At 43.1% G+C, this 22,835-nt stretch overlaps 1 protein-coding gene across 2 annotated transcripts in view; it reads left to right on the top strand.

Moving 5' to 3' along the window:
* Window positions 1–22,835, top strand: part of grik4 (glutamate receptor, ionotropic, kainate 4) — a gene marked incomplete at both ends in the record, with an annotated part of 123,948 nt that overhangs the window by 12,300 nt on the left and 88,813 nt on the right. For both annotated transcript variants that reach the window (XM_080428961.1, XM_080428962.1), the window contains 2 exons: window positions 9,557–9,721; window positions 12,175–12,272. In XM_080428961.1, coding sequence (XP_080285087.1) covers window positions 9,557–9,721; window positions 12,175–12,272 — 263 coding nt within the window. The remainder of the gene's footprint in view (window positions 1–9,556; window positions 9,722–12,174; window positions 12,273–22,835) is intronic.

The raw sequence follows: 22,835 nt of genomic DNA on the forward strand, positions 1-22,835 counted from the left end.
ACCAATATGGGCTCGACTCACGAGCGTGCGCCCGAGCTTGCGCACGGGGCTGTGCGCTGCTGTGACGCAAAACACGTCACAGAAGTGACGCGCAGAAGCCCCAAATAGGCCTCGCCCACCACATTTCACAACCCGGAAGAAGGGGTGATTTCGGCCCATGCGTTGTGTGAGCTACTCAATGCAAGTGGATGGGAGGGGATATCCGGTGCCCTCTCTATTATTTTTAACTCTATGGTCAAAGCAGTACAATTGGTACCATAGCAGTACAGCAAATACTTCTTCTGCAATATAATACACACTATTAGCCCTGCTATGTCATAGCAGTGTCAAGTTTTTTTATTTTTTTTATCTCATCACACTTCTCTATCATTCTCTAACATTTTCATATCAGACATTATATGACTAATGGCTGGAAGTGGCTGCAAGTTGCTCCAATCAGCAAGTCCTCTAAAGTCACAGCGTTATAATGATCATCTCTTCTGTTCTCTTCATCTCTTTTGAAGGAGACTGGAAACAACGTGCTGCACTCATTCACCCACTCCCCAGTTAAAGACTGGAGCCATTGAATTCCACCAGGAAAAAGGACTTGCTACTTATCACAGAGATGACTTACTAAGTTACTGCTATCCATGGAGCTTCTCTAATTGTCTTCGCCAGGCCGAAAGGCATGGCGAGAGAGTATGTTTTACCCCCTGTCCGTCCGTCCGTCCGTCCGTCCGTGTGTCCGTGTGTCCATCTGTCTGTGAACAGCTAATCTCCAGCACCATTGGCCCGGTCGCTGCGAAACTGTGCACACACACTCCCTGGATGCTAATTCAGAACCTCTGCCCCATTTCTTTTACATGGCCCTGTTATAGCGCACCCAGGAGGCCGATTTGTGCAAAACCCATTTTTTTATATTACTCCTACAGATTGTATCCAAACATCACGCAAATCAGGACACATAATCATATATTCATGTGATCAACAGAACACCGATCTGTCTGATTTTCCATATTCCATCCTGATTGGCTAAGGTTGGCTTCCAAAGTTTGCAGGATTGGTCTGTTTTGAACTAAATGCCTCAAATCATGAACGCAGCTTGCGATTTCCGTAAAATTTCACACGCACATTCCCACTAGGCCAAGGAACAAATGCCACTTGAACATTTTCATATCAGCCTCATGGTGGTGCTATAAAAGGCTGATTTGCGTTTTTAACTATAACTGCACCGATCTGCGTGAAACTTTTCACGCATACTCCCTAGAGGCCAAGGAAAAACATCTGCCATGCATTTTTCACATTATGTAAAACATTTTTTTTTAGATTAAGCCTTCAGATTTTATCAAATTTTCACGCAAATCGGTACACATGATCTGTATAGTCAAGTGATCAAGATGGATCCGTTTGATTTTTCATATTCCATCCTGATTGTCTAACATTGACATCTAAAGTTTGCAGGAGTGGCCCGTTTTGAACAAAATGCCGCAAATCATGAACGCAGCGTCCGATTGCAGTGGAACTTTGCACGCATATTCGCACTAGGTTGATGAACAAACGCCACCCTTTTAACACTGCCCTATTATAGCGCCACCAGGAGGCCGATTTTTCTTTTTTATAACTCCTACAAAATTTGTCCAAACATCATGCAAATCAGTACACATTATGTAGATGATTCTGTCCGATTTATCATATTCCATCCTGATTGGCGAATTCCGAACATTGCTGGCCCACAATAACCTACCTGACCTGGCGGAGACCTGTGCTCCGAGGAGCACTTTTTCTAGTTGACATAATATGTTGGTAGCACTTTACAATAATGACCCGTTGTGTTGATTTCAGCTTTATGCAGCCCTAGTATTAGATTTATACTGCATATCAACTGAAACCTAATATTTAATTACTTTATTGACAGCACTGGCAAAGAAGCAGTCAATAGTTGAAACCCTGCTGCATGAGGAAGGCCATTTTTTATATAACACAATATGGACACTCACACACACATTGTGACAGGTGTGTGAACTATAATTATGAAAGATAACACCAGGGAATCGTCTAGTTGACGCGAGAGTTTCCGTCCGACACATCTTTCTAATTATGTGAGAGGAGCCCCTCCATCTCCTCTAGTACCACAAACCACAGAGCTCACAGTGTGCATTGATTAAAGGAAGGAACTGGCAATTTAATTTCCCATGCAGACAGACCAGTAGACAGACATGTACATAGTCACTTTGTTCTGAGCCAGTGAAACCAGCATGACAAGCATGACAGAACATTTTAGATCCTGACAAACTAACGTGCTCACTCTCTCACACACACACACACACACACACACACACACACACACACACACACACACACACACACACACACACACACACACACACGAGCGCACGGACACATTCCTGCATGCACGCAAGCATGCTCGCACAGTCGCGCGAACACACACTCTAAATGTTGTAGTGAAATGACTCCAGCCTCTCTGCTAATTAATGTCTTGAGATCATCAGGGATTTGTGATTTCTAAAGCAAAAATACTAAAACCAATTAAACTTCTGATTAACTCTTTGACTGCGGACGACGCGATAACGCGTCAAGTGCTACTTTGTCCAGTTGGCCGTCGACGCGTTCGACGCGCTGGACGCGCGTTCATTGTTTAATCTCTGATTGCGCTATGCTGCTTAATATTCAATGTTATTTTCGAGTTCCACTTACTTCACGCACATCTGCATCCGGTTTCATGACCTGGATTCCGTTTCCGTTTTTTGATTTTTTCCCCCGGTCATTTTCGTCCAAAATAGGTAAACAAACGGTTTTTCACACGGTATAACAGTCAAACGGACAGGTTCTCTTCTATAATCTATGGTCTGGGTGACGATCAGTCATCGCCGTCGTGTATCACATCGTAATTTTGGCCGATCAGACAATCTGGGACTACGTCACATCCGTTTTCATGTTTTTCCCTGTCTAATCTCCCAAGAAGGGTGACAGTTTTTTTTTTTTTCTCCAGTTAATTTCTTGTCGTGTTTGTTGTTTCTTGTTTTTAGTTTCTTTTTCCCCTGTTAATGATGTCTATTTTGTGTTCATTTGGTGCTTTAGTTGTTTAGTTCTCTTTGTTTTGTTATGTCCTGATTTGTCCCAACGTTGTATTTTGTGTTGTCTTTGTAGTCATATGACTACTCACTGTGGTGCCCATATGAAAAAAAAAAAGTATAAAAAAAAAAAAAAAAAAAGAAGGGTGACAGTGACCCAACGACCTGATCAAGCTGTCATGTGCTGCTCTCTAGTGGCGGATTTGTGCTGTGCCTTTAAATTATGTGTCTTTAAATTATTTTCATGAAAGAAATTCAAAATATAAAAATAAAAAAACACGAAAATTGCTGGCACTGGGGGAGTACTTTATGAAAATACTCTGGCAGTCAAAGAGTTAACATCAGAGATGATTTGCATAAATTAAAAAAAGTGAATCAGCTGCAGGAACTCTGAGACACAAATCTTCATGTGCCTCATGCAGATTTTCTTTAACTGTGCATGCACACACACACACACACACACACACACACCCTTGAGAGTAACAAGGTAAAATATGACTGACTAATGCAGTGTAGCCTTGAGATCACAAGTTGCGTGTCTCTGCTTCAGAGGAGAACAATATAATGTTAATCATGTAAAAATGTAACTCCTGAGCTCTCTCTCGCATTCAGTGATCCCACATTTGAAATATCCACAACCTCTACATTCACAGTTCTGCTTGTGAACTGCATCTAGTTTCATTGCTAATTGCGTTTGCTGTGTTGCAGCCTTGCCTTTAGTCTTTGTGTGAGTCCGCAGGTAATGTGGTGGTGTAATAAATTATATAATGCTTGAACACTGAGCCTATAAGACATGGCGGGTATGAGTAAGAGTGACTATAAAACAGTAAAGTAAGGAGAGAGGGATGAGAGAGAGCGGGAGAGGGAGAGGGAGAGAGGGAGAGGAGGGAGAGGGAGAGAGAGAGTAGAGAGAGGAGTGGAGAGAGAGAGAGGAGAGAGAGAGAGATAGAGGAGAGAGAGAGAGAGAGATGAGAGAGAGGAGAAGAGAGAGAGAGAGTAGAGAGAGAGAGAGAGAGGAGAGAGAGAGAGAGAGAGAGGGAGAGAGAGAGAGAGAGAGAGAGAAGAGAGAGAGAGAGAGAGTTATGATGGGGGGGTCTCAGAGGAGATTCTGAACAGCAGATGAGTTGCTTTATCATTGTGTGGTTTAATAGCATTCTGGTGTGAGGCCAGCAGGGCTGACAGTGTTTTGCTTGTGGGTGTTGCCATTACGCTCGCATTTAAACCTGGTCAGCTCCCAGCTCTGTGTGTTGGCATGTTTTCAGGAAAAACAGATTCATTCCCTCCTGAACACATGCTACAATGGACTAATCATTCAGTGCAAGAGCAAGGACACTTTGGTAGAGATTTGGGTTGTGTAGTTACCTTGTCATGCTGCAATCTGGGAACCCATCGCCAAATACAAAGGAAAAACAGCGCCCTCTGCTGTCTTTTACTCTTTCACTTGCTCTGGGACGAGCTGAACGGAGCACCCGTGCGCAAGGAAACCGGGTTTGTGGTCTGCCGCTCCACTTCCGGTGGTGCGCTTAGTTTTCATTCCCACTAACACTATTTCTACACGGAACACTAACACACTTCTCCAGAGAACATGGATCGTTTTGGTTATAAGCCCACTTGTTTCTATGATGAAAGAGCAAGATAAAATGTGAATATCTTTCCTTGGTTTTGTCTGCTCCGAGGACGCTATTGTTAAATGAGTTTCGGTTTGTTTTCAGAGGGAAGCGAGCGCACAGACAGTAAATCCCGCCCACTACATTTGATTGGGTAAAGCGCGGCCTGCTTCCTGATCTGAAGGCAAGCCACTGTAAGCTAACGCGCACTAGCGCTCTCGAACGGGGCTCCCGACAGATTCAGTAGCGTAGCTCTGAAACTGTTCTTGAGAGATTAGTCATGCTGTAACAACTCCAATTGGCAAGATATTTTGCTCCGTTGCCGTTGATTAGACATTGTGATGTTGACTTACATTGTACGGTGAAACAAGAAATAATCTTCGCACAGAAATTAATACAAACAAAGCTGATTTTGCCAATATAGAACATCACCCAATCCAGTACTTTACTTTACTTTACTTTACTTTACTTTACTTTACTTTACTTTACTTTACTTTACTTTACTTTACTTTACTTTACTTTACTTTACTTTACTTTATTTTGTCAAATTGTCAACTTCCTATTTTACTATTTGAAGATATTGATCCAGATTCAGTGACTTTGAGAGCTGTTTCATTATGCAAGTCATTGAGGTGAGGAGACAATGTTTTTACATTTCTAATCAAGGGCGCAACGGACCAAGATATCCTGCCAGTTGGACTCCATGACAACCCAAACTTCTACCACAGTGTCCTTCTGCTTTAATTATTTGCATAAAAATATGGTATTTCACCAAAACTGCAGGAGTTGCATCACAAAATTCTCTAGACAAACAAGCTTGTATCAATCACGCTATTGGCATGATCTTCTTGTGTTGTTTGATTGATGAGAGAGGTGTGATTAAGCAATAGTTGCCAACAGCTACTATGTGGCCATACACAATTACACAACTACAAATTGAGTCATTTGACCCCTTATTGTCTCCACCAGGCCGAAAGGCATGGCGAGAGAGTTTGTTTTACCCTCCCTCCGTCCGTCCGTCCGTCCGTCCGTCCGTCCGCGCGTGTGTGTGTGTGTGTGTGTGTGTGTCCTGTCCGTGTGTTACCAGCTAATCTCTGGCACCGTTGGCCCGGTCGCTGCGAAACTGTGCACACACACTCCCTGGATGCCAATTCAGAACCTCTGCCTCAAGTTTTTCACATGGGCTTGTTATAGCGCCACCTGGAGGCCGATTTGTGCAAAACAATTACTCCTACAGATTTTATCCAAACGTCATACAAATCGGTACACAGTATCTGTCCGATTCCCCATATTCCATCCTCATTGGCTAAGGTTTGCTTCCAAAATGTGCAGGATTGGTCCGTTTTGAACAAAATGCCTCAAATCATGAACGCAGCTTGCGATTTCCATGAAATTTCACAAACACATTCCCACTAGGCCAAGGAAGAAATGCCACCCTTTTTCACATTGGCCTGTTATAGCGCCACCAGCAGGTCTAATTTAGCAAAACACATTTTTGGAACAAAATGCCTCAAATCATGAATGCAGTGTCCGATTGCCGTGAACGACCTAAGAATAAATGGCACCCTTTTCACATTGGCCTATTATAGCGCCACCAGGAGGCCACAATAACGTACCTGTGCTCCGAGGTGCACTTTTTCTAGTTTTCTTTTTATCCTAATGAAAGCTTTAGGCATCTGTGAAAAACATCATCAAACAGTTTACCTGCTTGTGCTGACTTCAATTCAACAGTTGGTGCACCGTGCAGACTGTCTCTCCTGGCTGTCTTGCTTGGGACACCATAGTATTGGTAAAATGAATGAGAATGGACAGTGTCTCCTTGAGTTCTGCACATACTGTACCTCAACCTATGCATGACCAACTCATGCTTTTTCAGACTATACCCTGTCACAAAGTCTGCTGGAAACACCCACGGTCTGGTCACTGTCACCAGCTGAGCCTGATCCTATCCTAACAACAATATGCTGATCTCAGGGGCATCCGTCAAACCTGCAGTTTTCACAGAACAGACTGTGACACAGACCACTCCCCTGAGTGCTGTAAAGTCAAGCTATAGACAAACAAATATTTAATGAGCCAAACAAAAATGAGCTTCTCATGTTGACATTGGCAACACAGCTGATCCAGCCACTACAAGGCCTTCCTCTTTGACCTAGCATAATCCCTCCCCCACTTACCCCAATATTGCTCTGCCCTGCAGTGCTGGGATGGCTTGCAGGACACCATACAGCCCTGCGGCGTCATCGTCCCCAAATGCGGAAGAAGGGGGAAGAAGGGAGTATGCGCTGGGCGAGCAACTCCATAGAAGTGATTGGGCAGGGATTTCCAGTTACCACTCTAGTTATTTTATAACTCTATGGGAGATTCGCTGTTCTGACAACTTCCCACTTGGCACATAATCCTCGCTGATATGCACGCTGAGATTAAAGTCGTTCGGTCCCATATATGGGCATGCCCAAATATGGTTACAGCGGTGGGATCGGCGGTTCTGGACAGCAATTACAAATACTACAATTTAGTTTTCTGTAAAACTACTGTGTACATTATAGATGGAGTGCACTTCTCATTTACTCACAGAGCTAAAGAAACCACATAAGACCTCTGGTTGTTACTCTCTGGTTCTTAGCCAAGCATTTAAATAGGTTGTAGCTGCTGTGACCATAACCTGTGAACGGATCAAAGTATGGGTTGTGTCTCATAATTGTTGTTTATTCAGCTGTGAGATCAACAGGGAAAAGGTTAACTTCAACATGCACTGTTCTCACACAAACACACGCACACGCACACAGACACATTTATAACTCTCAGATGATTTGACCTGTTGCCACAATACTTCAGCAGTTTTCTCTTTCTGTTTTTCTGTCTGTTTTCTCTATATAGTACATTAACTACTTTCACTGGCTGTAATTCAATTGTCTAGGCATTGTTAATTTGAGACACCTTTCAGAGTAGCTTACTTCTATTTCCTTCCTCGGCATTGGCTATTCATTTGAAGCATTTCCGTTGAGGTAATGTGACGAAAATAGCTTTAATTAAAGGGCGTCGATCCAGATGTTTTCTGCTTCTCATTTGCTGGGGTTTGCTTTTCTACAAGATGTTTTGGGTGGGGAAATTAACACTGGCCAGATACTGATAGGTTTTGAATATGGCTTGTTAGTTTTGTCATCTGCAGCCACTTTGGCAGGTAGCCTATCTATCTAAATGACATTTGGATTGTAAAAGGTACAAGTGGCACTATGCACATTTAGGAATCCATCAGCCATTGTGGCCAGTAAATGTCTGGAGACAGACACCTATGGTGTAATTCAAATTGATATTGGTTGTTCATTCAGCTTACATAGCAATATTGCAAAGTCATTGATCGTTTGTGGTGAAATATTGAAGTTGCTGTATTTCCATAATGGCATTGCACTGGAGTGACTTGACTGGTTAAGATGAGTATTGATGTAAATGGTTGGGGGTCAGGCCTTTGTGTCTATGGAGTAAATTAATGTGTGGTTATGTTAAGCTCCGTAACAGAGAGAGATATTGAAGATTATCTGTCTGTCTATGTGTTTATCCAACTATTCATTCATCCATCCATCCATCCATCTGTTCATTCATCCATTCATGTGTTCATTCATGTACTAACATTATTTTATACAGTATAACAGTATTTTATAACATATTGTTATGATTGCCTGTTTGATGCAGTATTGCATATGATCATAGTTTGTATGTTTGTATATACTTGTTCATATCAACCATGAACCCGCAGTCTTGGGAGCATCTTACAATATAGAAAATACATATAACTGACAGTTCAGTTATCACATTTGATTCACCTTTATTACCATCTACAGTTTGTTGCAGTTATTGAGTTATTCAGTGAGCATTGTGCATCTTGTCTTTGATATCTGGACTAAACACACATGGTCTGTGAGGAAGCAAACACACACGCACGCACGCACGCACGCACGCACGCACGCACACACACACACACACACACACACACACACACACACACACACACACAGTGCAGTAAGCAGAAACCTGTGAAGATTGCGGATAAATGTGGCCGAAATGGGATAAGCAGAGAGACTCAGAGTAGAGCTGCTGCTCCTTTGTGCAGAAAGGAACCCGTTGAGGTGGTTCGGGCACGGGTAAGGATTCCTCTTGGTCACTTCCCCAGGGAGGTTTACGGGGCACGCCCAGCTGGGAAGGGGCCATGGGGCAGACCAGATGGTGGGATTATATCTCCATGCTGGCCTGGGAAGTCCTCGCGATACCTCAAGTCAGAGCTCACTAATTTGGCCTGGGAAAGGGAATATAAGTCTGGGATTCTGTGCTGGAACTGCTAACTCCGTGACCCGACTTTGTTTAAGGGGTTGAAGATAGATGGACATTTTAGACCACAACTTTATTACTTATTATTCTCATTCCTCAGGGCAGCAACTGTGTTGAACTCTGGTGAAGTCTAGGAATAGATTTTCATCTTGTAGCCTCATGTTTTTACAGGGCTCTCTCTCTCTCTCTCTCTCTCTCTCTCTCTCTCTCTCTCTCTCTCTCTCTCTCTCTCTCTCTCTTTCTCTCTGTGTGTGTGTGTGTGTGTGTGTGTGTGTGTGTGTGTGTGTGTGTGTGTGTGTGTGTGTGTGTGTGTGTGTATGAAGGTCCATTGGCTATATGGGCCATTCAGACACTCAGCCACCAGGGAATACAGCTGTTAGCAGTGTGGATAATGACTTATCTTATCTTTTTTCATTCTACCCTGTGTGCGTGCGTGCGTGTGTGTGTGTGTGTGTGTGTGTGTGCGTGTGCGTGTGCGCGTGTGTGTGTGTGTGTGTGTGTGTGTGTGTGTGTGTGCACTTGTGTGTGCGTGCTGCTGTCCCTCTCTCCCAGCCGCCATCCTTGACGACCCGATGGAGTGCAGCAGAGGAGAGCGGCTGGCCATAACGCTGGCAAAAAACAGCATCAACAGAAACAGTAATCGCTCTACCACCGGCAAGCTGGAGGTGGACATCTTTGAACTGCTGAGAGACAGCGAATATGAGATGGGGGAGACAAGTAAGTAATGGGGGGGGGGGGGGGGGGGGAAATAAATGCTAATAAAGAACCAGATGGAGGGAGGCGTGCGTTCGTGTGTGTAGCTCGCTCCTCTGGCTCTTATTTAGTCGTTTCAATTCAGGACCTCTCTCCTCTCTACCATCTATCTCTATCTTTCCATGAGCACATAAAGATAGGTCTTGTCTACCTTTGGTCAAACAAATAACTGAATATAGATGACAGCCGAATGTGGTTTGGAGGAAACAAAATCTGCTGTCATATTCTATATATATTTTTTATAGCTGCAGGAGCCAAAAGTTGTGTTTGGCAGGAGCCAAAAGCTGTTCCAGGGTATGTTTCATTTAATTCAATACTTGCAGCTTTTATTTGACTCAAAGCAGGAATTGCAAAATTTTTATAGGAGTCTGGACCTAAAGTTGGTCAGAATTGGAGTTGACTCACAGATCTAACATGGTAATGATAGAATAAATATTGGAACTGACACATTACTGCGTGAATTGGATAAGGAATGGGTCAGTGGCAGGTGTTCGATGGAAACGTCACCGAGGCAGTGCTACCTGTCCAGGAAAACAAACACACAAACAAACAAACAAAAGACAGCTGTCCCCAACAGCAGTTACCACAGTACACAGCTACTCAGCTACTCAGGCGTCTACCCCTAGGATTGATTGCCTTTCCTTTTAAGGCAAAAAAAAGGGAGCTACTTCTTTCTCTTCTCTTCTAAACCGACCTTTGTAAGCGGCCAATACAGCTGTGAACTATACCATAAATAAATACCAAGCTTCAGCCGCTGTCCCTGGTGCTGAACTCTCAGCTCAAACAGCTTCCGTCAGGCCCACAGTGACAGTGTGTGTGTGTGTGTGTGTGTGTGTGTGTGTGTGTGTGTGTGTGTGTGTGTGTGTGTGTGTGTGTGTGTGTGTGTGTGTGTGTGTGTGTGTGTGTGTGTGTGTGTGTGTGTGTGTGTGTGTGTGTGTGTGTGTGTGTGTGTGTGTGTGTGTGTGCCATTCATATAGCAGGTACAAGGCATTGAAGGCATTTAATAAATTGTATTGATTAGTTAGAATCAATGTTAAATGCAAAGAAATGCACTACGGTTTACCTTTGTGACGTTCTGGCCCGGATTTGACCTCAGTGAGACACAGCGATCTAACAAGAACTCTGATTATCGGAAAACGGGACTCTTTTCCCCATGGGGACTAGAACGATGTCCCCACAAGGTTGAATCTTTCTGGTTTTACTATCCTCATGGGGACTTTGTATGTAGAGATTGTCGATTAATCATTCGATTCATTGCTTCTCAATTTGCTCCATGAACTCATAAATTGTCCTCGGTCTGTTACACACATAGCTCTACACACAAACATGTACGGCCCACACACAACTCACGCACCCACACACACGCTCATGTGCATGTGCACACGCACGCGCACAAGCACGCGCACACGCACAACTCACGCACACGCACACACACACACACACACACACACACACACACACACACACACACACACACACACACACACACACACACTGTCAGTGTTGCGTTTTAATTAGAAAGTAGGGATTATAATCCATCATAACATTCTGTTTTCCTGTGGGAGATTGTTAGAGCCTGGAACCTGTGAAAATAATTCTGTTTCCCAACCAGACATGAAACTTCTGATACAGATTGTGGTTAGAAAACGGGTAGTTTTAAACTTTTATTTTGTTTTATTTTTTATATCAGAATGGGAATTGCTTATATTATGAATGTGCAAAATGGAAAAATACCACATCTCCTCGTTCTTCTCTATCTTCTCTCTCTGTCTCTCTTATTGGTCTCCCAGTCTACTGCCTGGTAAGACTATTGTGAGAAATGGTTCTCATCATTCAAGCAATTACATCAATATCTTTGATGGCTGTTTCCAGGTCCAAGTAACATGCATGAGTCTGTTTAGCCTTGCGCTGTTCACCTGCACATGTAAAGAAAAAACTCCAGACTGTGAAATGAACACTGGATTTCTCTGTGTAGGTTTAGGCTTCCATGAGTCATTAGGAGGAGCTGGCACAGACTCCTATGTGTTTACTGGAGCAGACAGTCAGCATACACATCCATTAACAGCTGAAGAAGGCTTTTCTAAATTTGTTGACTCATACACTACCTCACTATGCCCTTCTTTAACCCATTAAGACCTGTCTAAAGCAGTAGTTCTCAAACTTTTACGATTTGTGTAAAAAAAAATCTAAATTATTCAACATTTTTCAAACTATTTTTCAGAAATCAAAAATAGCAGTACAATGAGCTTGCTGCTATTTTTGAATAGCCAATGATAAAATCTAAATTGACACAGATGGGTTAAGACACTGACTCTTTGTTACTCGTTCTGTGTGTGTGTGTGTGTGTGTGTGTGTGTGTGTGTGTGTGTGTGTGTGTGTGTGTGTGTGTGTGTGTGTGCGTGTGCGTGTTGTGACAGTGTGTCAGATCATGTCTAAAGGTGTGGTAGCAGTCCTCGGACCCTCTGCCAGCCCGGCCTCCAACTCCATCATCAGTAACATTTGTGGGGAAAAAGAGGTGAGTGTCTATGCCTGCCCAAAGCCACCCTGCCCCGCACCCACCCACACGCGCGCACACGCACACGCACGCACACGCACACGCACACGCACACGCACACGCACACACACACACACACACACACACACACACACACACACTCTCACAGACATCCTGCCCCAGTGAGTGTCAACCACCAACGATGCTCATTAGTGGCAGGTGGATTTCTGTGAGGCAGTATGGTGATAGGGTGCATGCAAGTGTGCATGTGTTTGTGCGTGTGTTTGTGCGTGTGTTGGTAGGATGTACGGGGTGTTACAACTTGTTAGTGTAAATGATGAAACAGCTCAGTGGGTGTCATATCCGTCTCTCCGTTCCCACTGAGCTCCAAACTCAGTCTATCATTTATCTTCTCCAGTCTCCTCCTCCTCTGTCGTTAACTGGGAAAAACTGGGCCAGTGGTGGCCCCGTAGCCATTGTTTTGAATTCATTATGCAGGATTTATCCTGGCTCAGAATTGGCCTTCGGAGGGTGACTTCACACATCATTAAGCATGGCAATGAGGTAATGAGACTGTTTTTGAAATCTATACATTTTCTTGTTATTTCTGTTTCTGTTATTTATTCTATAGTGACGGTATGGGGCCGGATGTGATCAAACATCAAGCGTTTGACTCGACTGGTACCCTTCCTGTCATCTTACGACGACCCGATAACCCTAACCATCCTGGAATGTGGAAGTGCCATTATCAAACCCAAGTCTTAGAAAGGTTGACACTCCACTAAAAACCTGTTAAAACAACGGAGGCTGAACCGGACTTGAACCATGGGAGGCACAGCCGAGCGAGCCGTTAGACGAGCGAGTCTCCGTGTCGAACGTTACAAAGTCCGCTTCAGCCGACTCAGCGCTGTTCGAGTTGCATACCAATAGGGCATGCAACGTTGCGGGTACCCCCGAACGTCAATTAGAGCCGTATGGTCACATCCGGTCCCATGCCTTGACCTGTTTCACAGCTTGAGAGTGAGAATGTGTTGGCTTGAGTAAATGAAACTCCAATTAACAAAGCTGGTTGGAAATATATATTTCATTAGAACATTGGATGGGGGAGGGGGGTGCGTTTGAGGGAGAGGGCACCATTTTAAAGTAACAGGATTTATTTTTCCGTAGACATCCTGAGGTTTTCGATATTGTTGCTTTTATCCAGAATGATATTGAATGACAGCGACATGCTTCTGAACTAAACATTTGTTAAATTGCATAATCATTTAGTTATTATTTGCAGACTCATATCATCAGTTTCACAAAACAAGTCAGTCATCCATTTTTGACAGACTCATTTGAAAGCAATAGAAAAACACAGATTTTTCATCCTTTCTGACTGACTTGATGTTGTCTCTTTGCATCCAAAAAGCTCCCAGTTGGATGCTAATTGGCTCGTCTGAACTCTGACATGCTGTGTTGCTGCTGTTTGATGCAAGGCGTCTTTGAATCATGCCGAGAAACAAATGATTATTGGACCAAAATAAATCCTGAATAAATAGAGCAGAAAGCATAGAGTTTATCTGTCATGTTCAGGGCAGAGAGCACACAAGTATTAGAATTACAATTCTATGGTGGTGAGATCAGTTTGACAGTTTAAGCTTTCAAATCAAATCAACTTGACTATTAATAGAAGCTCTGTGCGGCTTTGACTGATGGATGCGACATACATACATACATACATACATACATACACGCACGCACGCACGCACGCACGCACGCACGCACGCACGCACGCACGCACGCACGCACGCACGCACGCACGCACGCACGCACGCACGCACGCACGCACGCACGCACGCACGCACGCACGCACGCACGCACGCACGCACACACACACACACACACACACACACACACACACACATACATACATACATACATACACATACATACATACATACATACATACATACATACATACATACATACATACATACATACATACATACATACATACATACATACATACATACATACACATGGGTATGTGTCTGTGTGCGTGCGTGCGTGCGTGTGTGTACCTGCCAGTGTATGTTGTAAACTTCTAATTCTTCAGCTGAGTGTCAGACCACAGGTCCTGCTTACCCGGGTCACTGGCTGCATTTGCTGCCGACAGACCCACAAGACGATCATTCACTAGTCTCTATCTTTTTCTTTTTTCTTACATTTTTATCCCACGATTTTGTAACCACAATTTTTTACACCCAGTGCCAATTGTCTATGTAATCCTGGGCACTACCTTCCCTCTGCCAACCTTGGGAGGCCAGGGCCGAGCTCATGCCTCCTTCAATGCATGAGAGCCAACTGACCTTCTTGTCACCTGACAGGGGAGAGTTTCCCTGGTTGGACGTAGCGCGTGGAAGGAACACGTTATTCCAACCAGTTCCTTTCCCCTCCATCAGGCGCCCCGGAATGGCCAGGGGGAGGCAGTATAGTGACCAGGATTACTGCATGTTTTTGTGAGGGTACCTACCCTAGGGCACGAACCCAGTGTACCACTCCATCCCGTTTCGTTGTGTCCTTAGTGGCTGTGGTACACTGGGTTTGATCACTAGTCTCTATCGATCAAACCCAGTGTACCACAGCCACTAAGGACACAACAAAACGGGATGGAGCCCATCTGAGCTTTGTTACTGAGCAATGTTACTGTCAGGGACGTGCTGGGCCCCTAATTCAGCCTGGGAATCTCAGATAGAGAGGCCTGTAAATTGCACGGCCAACGGCCGCGCACCGGATTTTTTACTTAATTTAGGCCGTTTTTCACTTAATTTCGGCCGTTTTTAAAAAGAACGGCCGGCCTGGTTGGCCTGGAATGGAGAGGCCTTTCTGGAATTGTCCCACATTTCCCAGTGGCCAGCACGTCCCTGGTTACTGTAGAGAAGAACATTTGTCTGCAGGATACAGGTGGTTTGTGTGGTGGAGAGACCAATCCTTATCAATTTTGCAAACACTTTAGATATCATATAGTATAGACATGATGAATGTGAGTCATATTTATATACGATGTAGACGGGATGAATGTTAGTCTACTTACTTACTTACTTGCAAGTTTTTATTTTTGTCATCAGTTCACTATGCAAAACAATAAGCTCCATTTGCATAAAACAACAACAAAAATAATAAATATGACATAGTTGTGACCAAAAAAGGTATAGGCTGAAGCTAAATAGCTTATTCTGCCAACCCTTTCAACATAAATTACATACATGACAAATAAAGAAAACAATTTAAGTCTCAAAAAGTAAAAACAGGAGAAGAAAAAAGAATACAGAAAAACAGAACAAAGGTTTTTGCTTCATAACCCTAAATATATTTATATAAATACAATGCATGATCACATGTATTGTTATACATGTGGATACAAGATTTTTTATTTTATGCTTTATTTTTTGTATGTTTTTGTTTTATTTTTGTTTTATTATTCCTATTTTTGTATCTCTATTTTATTTTCTCTGTGCTTCATGATTACATGTGATTCTGCATTAGATCATAATATTGGTAGCACCACATCCCAGGTCACTATAGCCTTATCAACATACTCTTTAGTTTGAAACTTGAAGATGCCTAAAATAATGTTTGGCAGTTAACACTGTCAGACTAAACTGCCGACGTGTGCCAGATTAAAATGTTACGTCCCAAATAAATAAATACTCTAAACACTCGTTTCCATTATCGGCTCAGCTAAAACACTCACATTTCTCTTGTATAACTCACATTGAGAACAGAATTCTGCTGAAGTGGTGAAATGTATTGATGATTCCAACATATGTCAGGGGTGGCCATACATATTAATATCATGGCTGGTGTGCAGGGGATGTGCTGGGTTCGAAAAAGGCTGCTGGTAGCAGGAGAACAGAGAGTTCACATTGCTGCAATGTGCGGAAGTATGCTTGCGTTGAACCTCAGGTTGTACTTAGCTCTCAAGTGGTAGTGGGTGGGATGTTAAAGGTTAGGATCAAGGTCCTGGCATGGAATAAAATAGAATAGCATTCTGGAAAGGTACATAGCCATATTCAAACACACAGACAGATACATACCATTGAGACACACCGTCATCCACACATTATGCTCAGTAGAATGCAGTACATGAATATGAAAATAATTTTTTGTCCTAATGTAATTCATGGACAGATAATACCAGATTATGTCTCTAAAGTGTCCCTCACACATCTTTATGTGTAACTATGTTAGAAAGGTCACATTCACATTCATGTGTAGCTCTGAGTTGTTAATTTTAACATTTGAGATGAATCACTAACTAGTTTTAACTTCCTGCAGGTCGGTGCACTGTTCTGTTCGGGTATCTTCTACTGAGACAACCATAAGCAATAATCAGATTACAGGCACTAGACAAAACCAAGAAACAGGTCAATGCTCTTGAATCTGGATGTTAATGATTCTGAAATCATTTCCACCGTCATTTTGGAGGGTAAGGTTTATTTGCAGGCCCAGTGCTTCATTTGCATGGTTATTGATTGTATTATATTTATCAAAGCAGTCATCAGGACAACACGCCCGTTGTTTATTTGTTTTTGAAGCTGATCCCACTGTGCAGTCTCAGTGTGTGTTCAGTGTATGTACTGTGGAGCTGTTCAAAGTGATTTAAATGGACAGCGTGTCCTGTGGCTCGGCAGTACACACGGTGTGGAATTGGTTGTCATGGTGTTATAAGCCAGCTAGCAAACCCAGCATATCTTCTCTGACCAGTGACTATTTACAGGGTGGCTCCAATCATGTTTACACCATTTCTCTAGAGGAAATTGCACCTTAGTGAGAAATAGCAGTGACACATTCTCTACCCTTCATATCCCCTTCAGACACTCACTCAATTCAGTATTGGTGTATGCAGCAGATGTCGTCATATTGGATGGACGGATGGATGGATGGATGATAAGTAAATAAGCCTTGCTGAGCCATGTGGATCATAGGGCAAGAACCCATCTCCCGTTTCTGTAGCGTGAGGTGGACGTGACGCTAGTATGTCGCAGGGGGCTTACCCCCAAACCTTGATCCTGAGTGCCAAGCAGGAAGGCAGTGGATCCCATTTTTTATAGTCTTTGTAGGACCGGCAAGGGAATCGTATACCCCTGACCTCCCAGTCTCCCAGGACGGACACCACAAGGCCACTGAGCTGGTATGGATGAATAACTATGATGTTTTATCTCTGTAGTATCAAAGTGATATCAGTTCTGATGTGTGGGTTCTTCTCAGGTCAGGCTGTCTGCTTTTTAAAACCGTATTACTTGAAAACAGAAAGTTACATTTGATGTTGTAGATGTTTGGTGTTTCATACTTGTTTTGACAGAAAATGTCACCACAAACAGTCATCAGAGCTCATTAAGATCATGTTTTATTAGGTCTATTAATGGCATGGTATAGGAGTTGAAAGGAGTTGGCTGTGTTTGCTCACATATGGAATTCAAAGCTCTTTAAAGCTCCTGCTTGCTTATTCATGACGGGTCGAGAAGCAGAGAGGAGAGATGTGAGATATCTGTTGAATCTCAATAAGAATTGCTGCATTCCACCCACACACTTTCTTCACTTATTTTCAAAATCTGCATTCAGGAAAGGGTGTCCTAGCTGGTCCTGCGGTCTCTGGTGTCATAGCTTAACCTGGGCTGGAGTAAGGCCTTGTGGCAATGGTTACTCACTAAATTGCAAAACTCAATACATATTAACAAGTTAATGAATAATGAATATTGATCACAATCAATTTGGAGGAGTATCTGCAAGTGTGCGTGTGTGGGGGTGCGTGTGCGTGCGTGTGCGTGTGCGTGTGCGTGTGCGTGTGCGTGTGCGTGTGTGTGTGTGTGTGTGTGTGTGTGTGTGTGTGTGTGTGTGTGTGTGTGCGTGCGTGCGTGCGTGCGTGCGTGCGTGCGTGCGTGCGTGCGTGCGTGCGTGCGTGTGTGTGTGTGTATTTGTGTGCATGTGTGTGCGGTGCGCGTGCGTGCGTGCATGTGAACAAATACATGGGTACTGTGGGGTGTGGATGTCTGTCTGGGTTTCATTCTCTGCCAGAAAAATTATGTTTTATGGCACCTTCAACAACAAGGCAAACGCTTTACACAAAATATGAAGCATTAAATCAGAACATTAAGAGCAAATTAAGTGCAAAAGAAAAACATTATAAAAGGACATTTGAATACAATTAAAAACAGAGAGAATAAAATTAGTGTAGGGAGGGAATTATGAAAAAACGCATCTCAGTAAAGGGCAACTGCAAACAGATGGGTCTTAATAGCAAGATGCCCTTTCTTCTGTCTGCTTGCATACAGGTAGGTGGTTCATCTATCTCTGCCTGATCATAATAAGGGAAGCACAGCTGTCACGAGGTAACACTGCTGACCCCTCTCTCACCGCAGTATTGATCTACCTTGTCAAGTCTTCACCAGCCGCGGATCCCATGTGCATATCTAAACCGTCGTTTTTATCAGCTCACTGAGAGGAAAACAACCAAAGCCTCTTTCGCTCTGTCTCTCTCTGCTGTATTGCAATGTACTTCTAGTAATGTATTTATTATTTATTATCATTCCACCATTCCATTGTTGCTTTTATTTCTTCAGTCTTCAGTGTCACTTTGATTTGCCCATGCGGGGGAGAGCAGCATCACAGAAACAGAAACTGAATTCAACACTCTGTGGATTTCACTCCTTACTGCTGATCCTTGTCAAGAATGTCCAAGTCTTTTCATGTGTTGTGATCTGTGTTCTGCTGCTCTGTTGCAAAGCAAGAGATAAAAAAGTTGGCCAACTGTTTACAATTTGCGTTGTGTGACGTTGAGCTATAATTTGTTTGTGCAGTGCAAATTAAAGATTTGGCTGTCTTCCCACACGCTGTCCTATTATAACCAACCCCTCACAAACAAACAAACAAAATAAGTCCATAATTTCCACATCATTTGTGTCAACAGAGTTGTTACACTGTCTCAATAGAAAGTTTGCTAAACAAAAACCCAGAGATGTAACATTTCGCAGGTGGGTTGCTTTTGAGACAGGTATAAGATCAGAAGACTCCTAGTCTTAGAACATTATAGTCCATGGGCCAGACCAGATATCTGTACCATTTGAGTGGGCAAAACCTTATAACCTTATTAAATTGCTTATAGGGTCAATGCAAGTAAATTAATATACTGTATGATAGCCTACCCACATGGAGTAGCTTTTCATATTTATTGGACATTAAATGTCCAATAAACATTATTGTTATTTCCCCCAATTGGCGTATTCATTGTTTCTAGAAAAGCACACAAACTGTCAATATCTTCCATTATAATATATTTTATTATACAGTAGGTAATAAAAGCAATGTGTTGGACTCTTCTTACACATTGTTGTTTAAAAAAAATTAAAATAATTAAAGACAGTCATATGCGTGTTTGACCAGGCAATAGTATGACAAACACACTGTCAGCGGGATTTGCAATCTACTTTCCATTCTAGGGAGGGACCTCTGTGTGGAGTCTTGTGTTATTGCGGAAGGGTCAGTAGCTGATGTGTAGAAAGTACAACAGAGCAGTAGCACATGCTTGTCTACAAAGCATTGATGAGGCTTGCCTGGAAAGGCTTCCTTCTCTAGCTAAAGGGCAAACATACAAGAGAGGTTCACCTCCTGTAAGAATCCCTGAGGAGCATTTTACAGCTTCCAACATGATGTTCATCAGACGTCACTCACAGAGCTTCCCGAGAATTCCTCATTTACCCTCATCATAGAGCTGTTCCAAGTCTACCTGGACTCTCTCTGAAGCCAACATGGTCTTTCAGCTTTCTGGTTGTTCTACTTTGATTCATGCTTCTAGAGAAGGCAACTGGTTGTTGCACCTTGCATGCACCCAAGAGGGTTAGGATACTTCAAGTTCACCCTGCGGTGCCACACCGTAAAAAAGAATCTTACCTCATACAAAATCAAAAGTTTTAGACTTCCGTGTACCACCCCTCCAGAAGCACTTTGCGAGCAGTGGAGGCAAGTGATTAGGTGTTGATTAGAATCATCTGATTCTGATTGATTAGAATCAGATGAAAAACACTACATTTATGATTTTGAAAAAGTAGTGTGCTTGACGTCAAGGCAAGTTTATGAGCTGATTGTTCATGGCTGATGGTCTTGTTTGGATATATATTTTGTTTTACAATATTAATGTATTAATACACTTTCAGTGTCTGTTCTTTGAATATTCTTTGAATAAATCATTGTAACATGCTTTATGTTTTATGATTGTTTTATATAGCATTATGAGTAATTAGGAGTTTGTATAAATATAATTATACAGTGTATAAGCCAATTATAATGCATTAAAAGCATGTTTATAATGCATTATGAAATTCATGTGTTACCTTTGTGAAAAAGTATCCTAATTGGAAGGATTAAATACCACTGTGTATTATGATTTCCAGGGAAGGCACTTTTCCGTTTTTGAATAAGCTACCAGCCAGCAAGGTCTATCATATAAAAACATAATCTAGGGATGTATAGGAATTTATAAAATCACAACTAGAATTTGTCCACCCAGATGGTACCGGATTTATTACATTTGGAGTTTATTAAGACTATTAAGACGTACGCTAATACACCCTCAGGCCCTGTAGCCTGTAGGTTTAAAAACATTCCATCCTCTCCGTTAGAAAGACATGTTGTGATCCTGAAGCAATGTAGTAGAGTGAAGAACATGGCTTCTCTGGAGGGAAACCATGTTCTCTCTACCTGTTTCTGAGCTGGTTGATCAATAGGAGGGTGATCTGATGGTCTGTGTTCCACTCGACTTCAGTGACTGTTCAAGCATGTTTCTTTCCTATTGCTTTCATCTTGCCTTTTCCCTTTGTATTTCATTATTTTTATCTGAGTGCCAACAGCTGCAGTCTCCCATCCGATGTAGACATAATAGACCACCACTTGTCCCCTCCCTTTCGCCCCTGCCCCCTGCATGACCAACCCCATACAATGATGTGCTGCAACGCCAATCCTGGCATTACCCTCACTGACTGATGGACTGTGTCTCATACAGCATCTGTTCTCCGTTGCTCTGTGGTCAACATTGATTTCTCTGGCTTTGGACAGGTTTGGCTACGGCCAAGCCTTCGAATAATCTGTCTATGTGATTACCTCTAAACTGATTAGCAACGTCCGCACTGTAATGGTAAATGAACAGTTTTCCTCCTGGCTTCAATTCACCTTCATATAATTCAATTCACTGAAAGTACTGTGGCTACTGTTTATCTGGGTACAGCCAACGTTTCAAGGGCAGTCCCTGAGCTGAGGTCACTGTGTGTGTGTTTCGATGTGGATGGGTCACTTCAAACGATGCAGACGCCACATGGCTAATGTTGTCTTCTGTCAGACAAAAGACCTGATACACTGCAGTCCCCTTCGAAACTCCTGTGACAGTTTATTAAACAGAGTTGTGTTCAGTTGGTCCTCCAAGGCAAGGCTGACAGATGCAGCCGTTCATTACAGCTCAGATGACCATATGGCGTTAGACCTGCACACCAAACTCCTCTGCACCTCCCCCCAACAATAACCTGTCCCAGTGGGCTCCGGTAAGGTTTACATGCAGAGGATACATAATTGATTGACCTGGACAGTTGGACAGTTGTCAGCTCCATGGCAGAGACAATGCAGCACCACAAATGGGAAATAAGCTTTCACCTTCACTCTGACTGAAGGCCTTTGCAGACAGGGTGCGATTTTTCGCACGGAAAAAACAGACAATATAATTTGTTTAAAGAACACATGGTTCTCTATGACCTCATGCTTGCACACCGGCTCCGAATTTGCCGTGCGGCAAGTAGCTGCGGCGATGCGTTTCTTTTTCAATCAAACCCAGTTCAATTTGTGCGTCTTTTCGCATGCGGTAAAAAATTATTGACCAATCGCACCCTGTCTGCAAAGGCCTTTAGAGTGTAGCTTTTCTTGTTTCTGTTCAATCAAATAAGAACATTCCATTTGTATAGTTCCTTTCCTGTCTTCACTGTTTAATATGTGTTATTGCAAGGTTAAAAGGGAGCAGGCGTTTGTGTGGTCTCTGTGGAGTTCTCCCCGTGTCTCCTAGGGTAGATACCCTCACAAAAACATGCAGTAATCCTGGTAACTATACTGCCTCCCCCTGGCCAGCCGGGGCGCCTGATGGAGGGGAAAGGAACTGGTTGGAATAACGTGTTCCTTCCATGCGCTACGTCCAACCAGGGAAACTCTCCCCTGCCAGGTGATAAGCAGGTCAGTTGGCTCTCATGCATTAAAGGAGGCATGAGCTCGGCCCTGGCCTCCCTAGGTTGGCAGAGGGAAGGTAGTGCCCAGGATTACATAGACAATTGGCACTGGGTGTAAAAAATGGGGTTACAAAATCGTGGGAAAAAAAAAAAAAAAAAAAAAGGGAGCAGGAGCCGGCTTGCATAAAGAAAAGAACCTCTGGCTGAGTGTTTGAAAACTTGCCAACAACATATCTGTGGCTTTTGTAAAGTGTGAGTTCACTTCACTTGTTGCTTTAATACATTGGCTGCCAAAGACGCATATCTGCGTTCTATTTAATTTCTCGCCTGGCTGCCAAAGACG

Source organism: Gymnoscopelus braueri, assembly GCF_963280865.1.
Source record: "Gymnoscopelus braueri genome assembly, chromosome: 5".
Lineage (NCBI taxonomy): Eukaryota > Metazoa > Chordata > Actinopteri > Myctophiformes > Myctophidae > Gymnoscopelus > Gymnoscopelus braueri.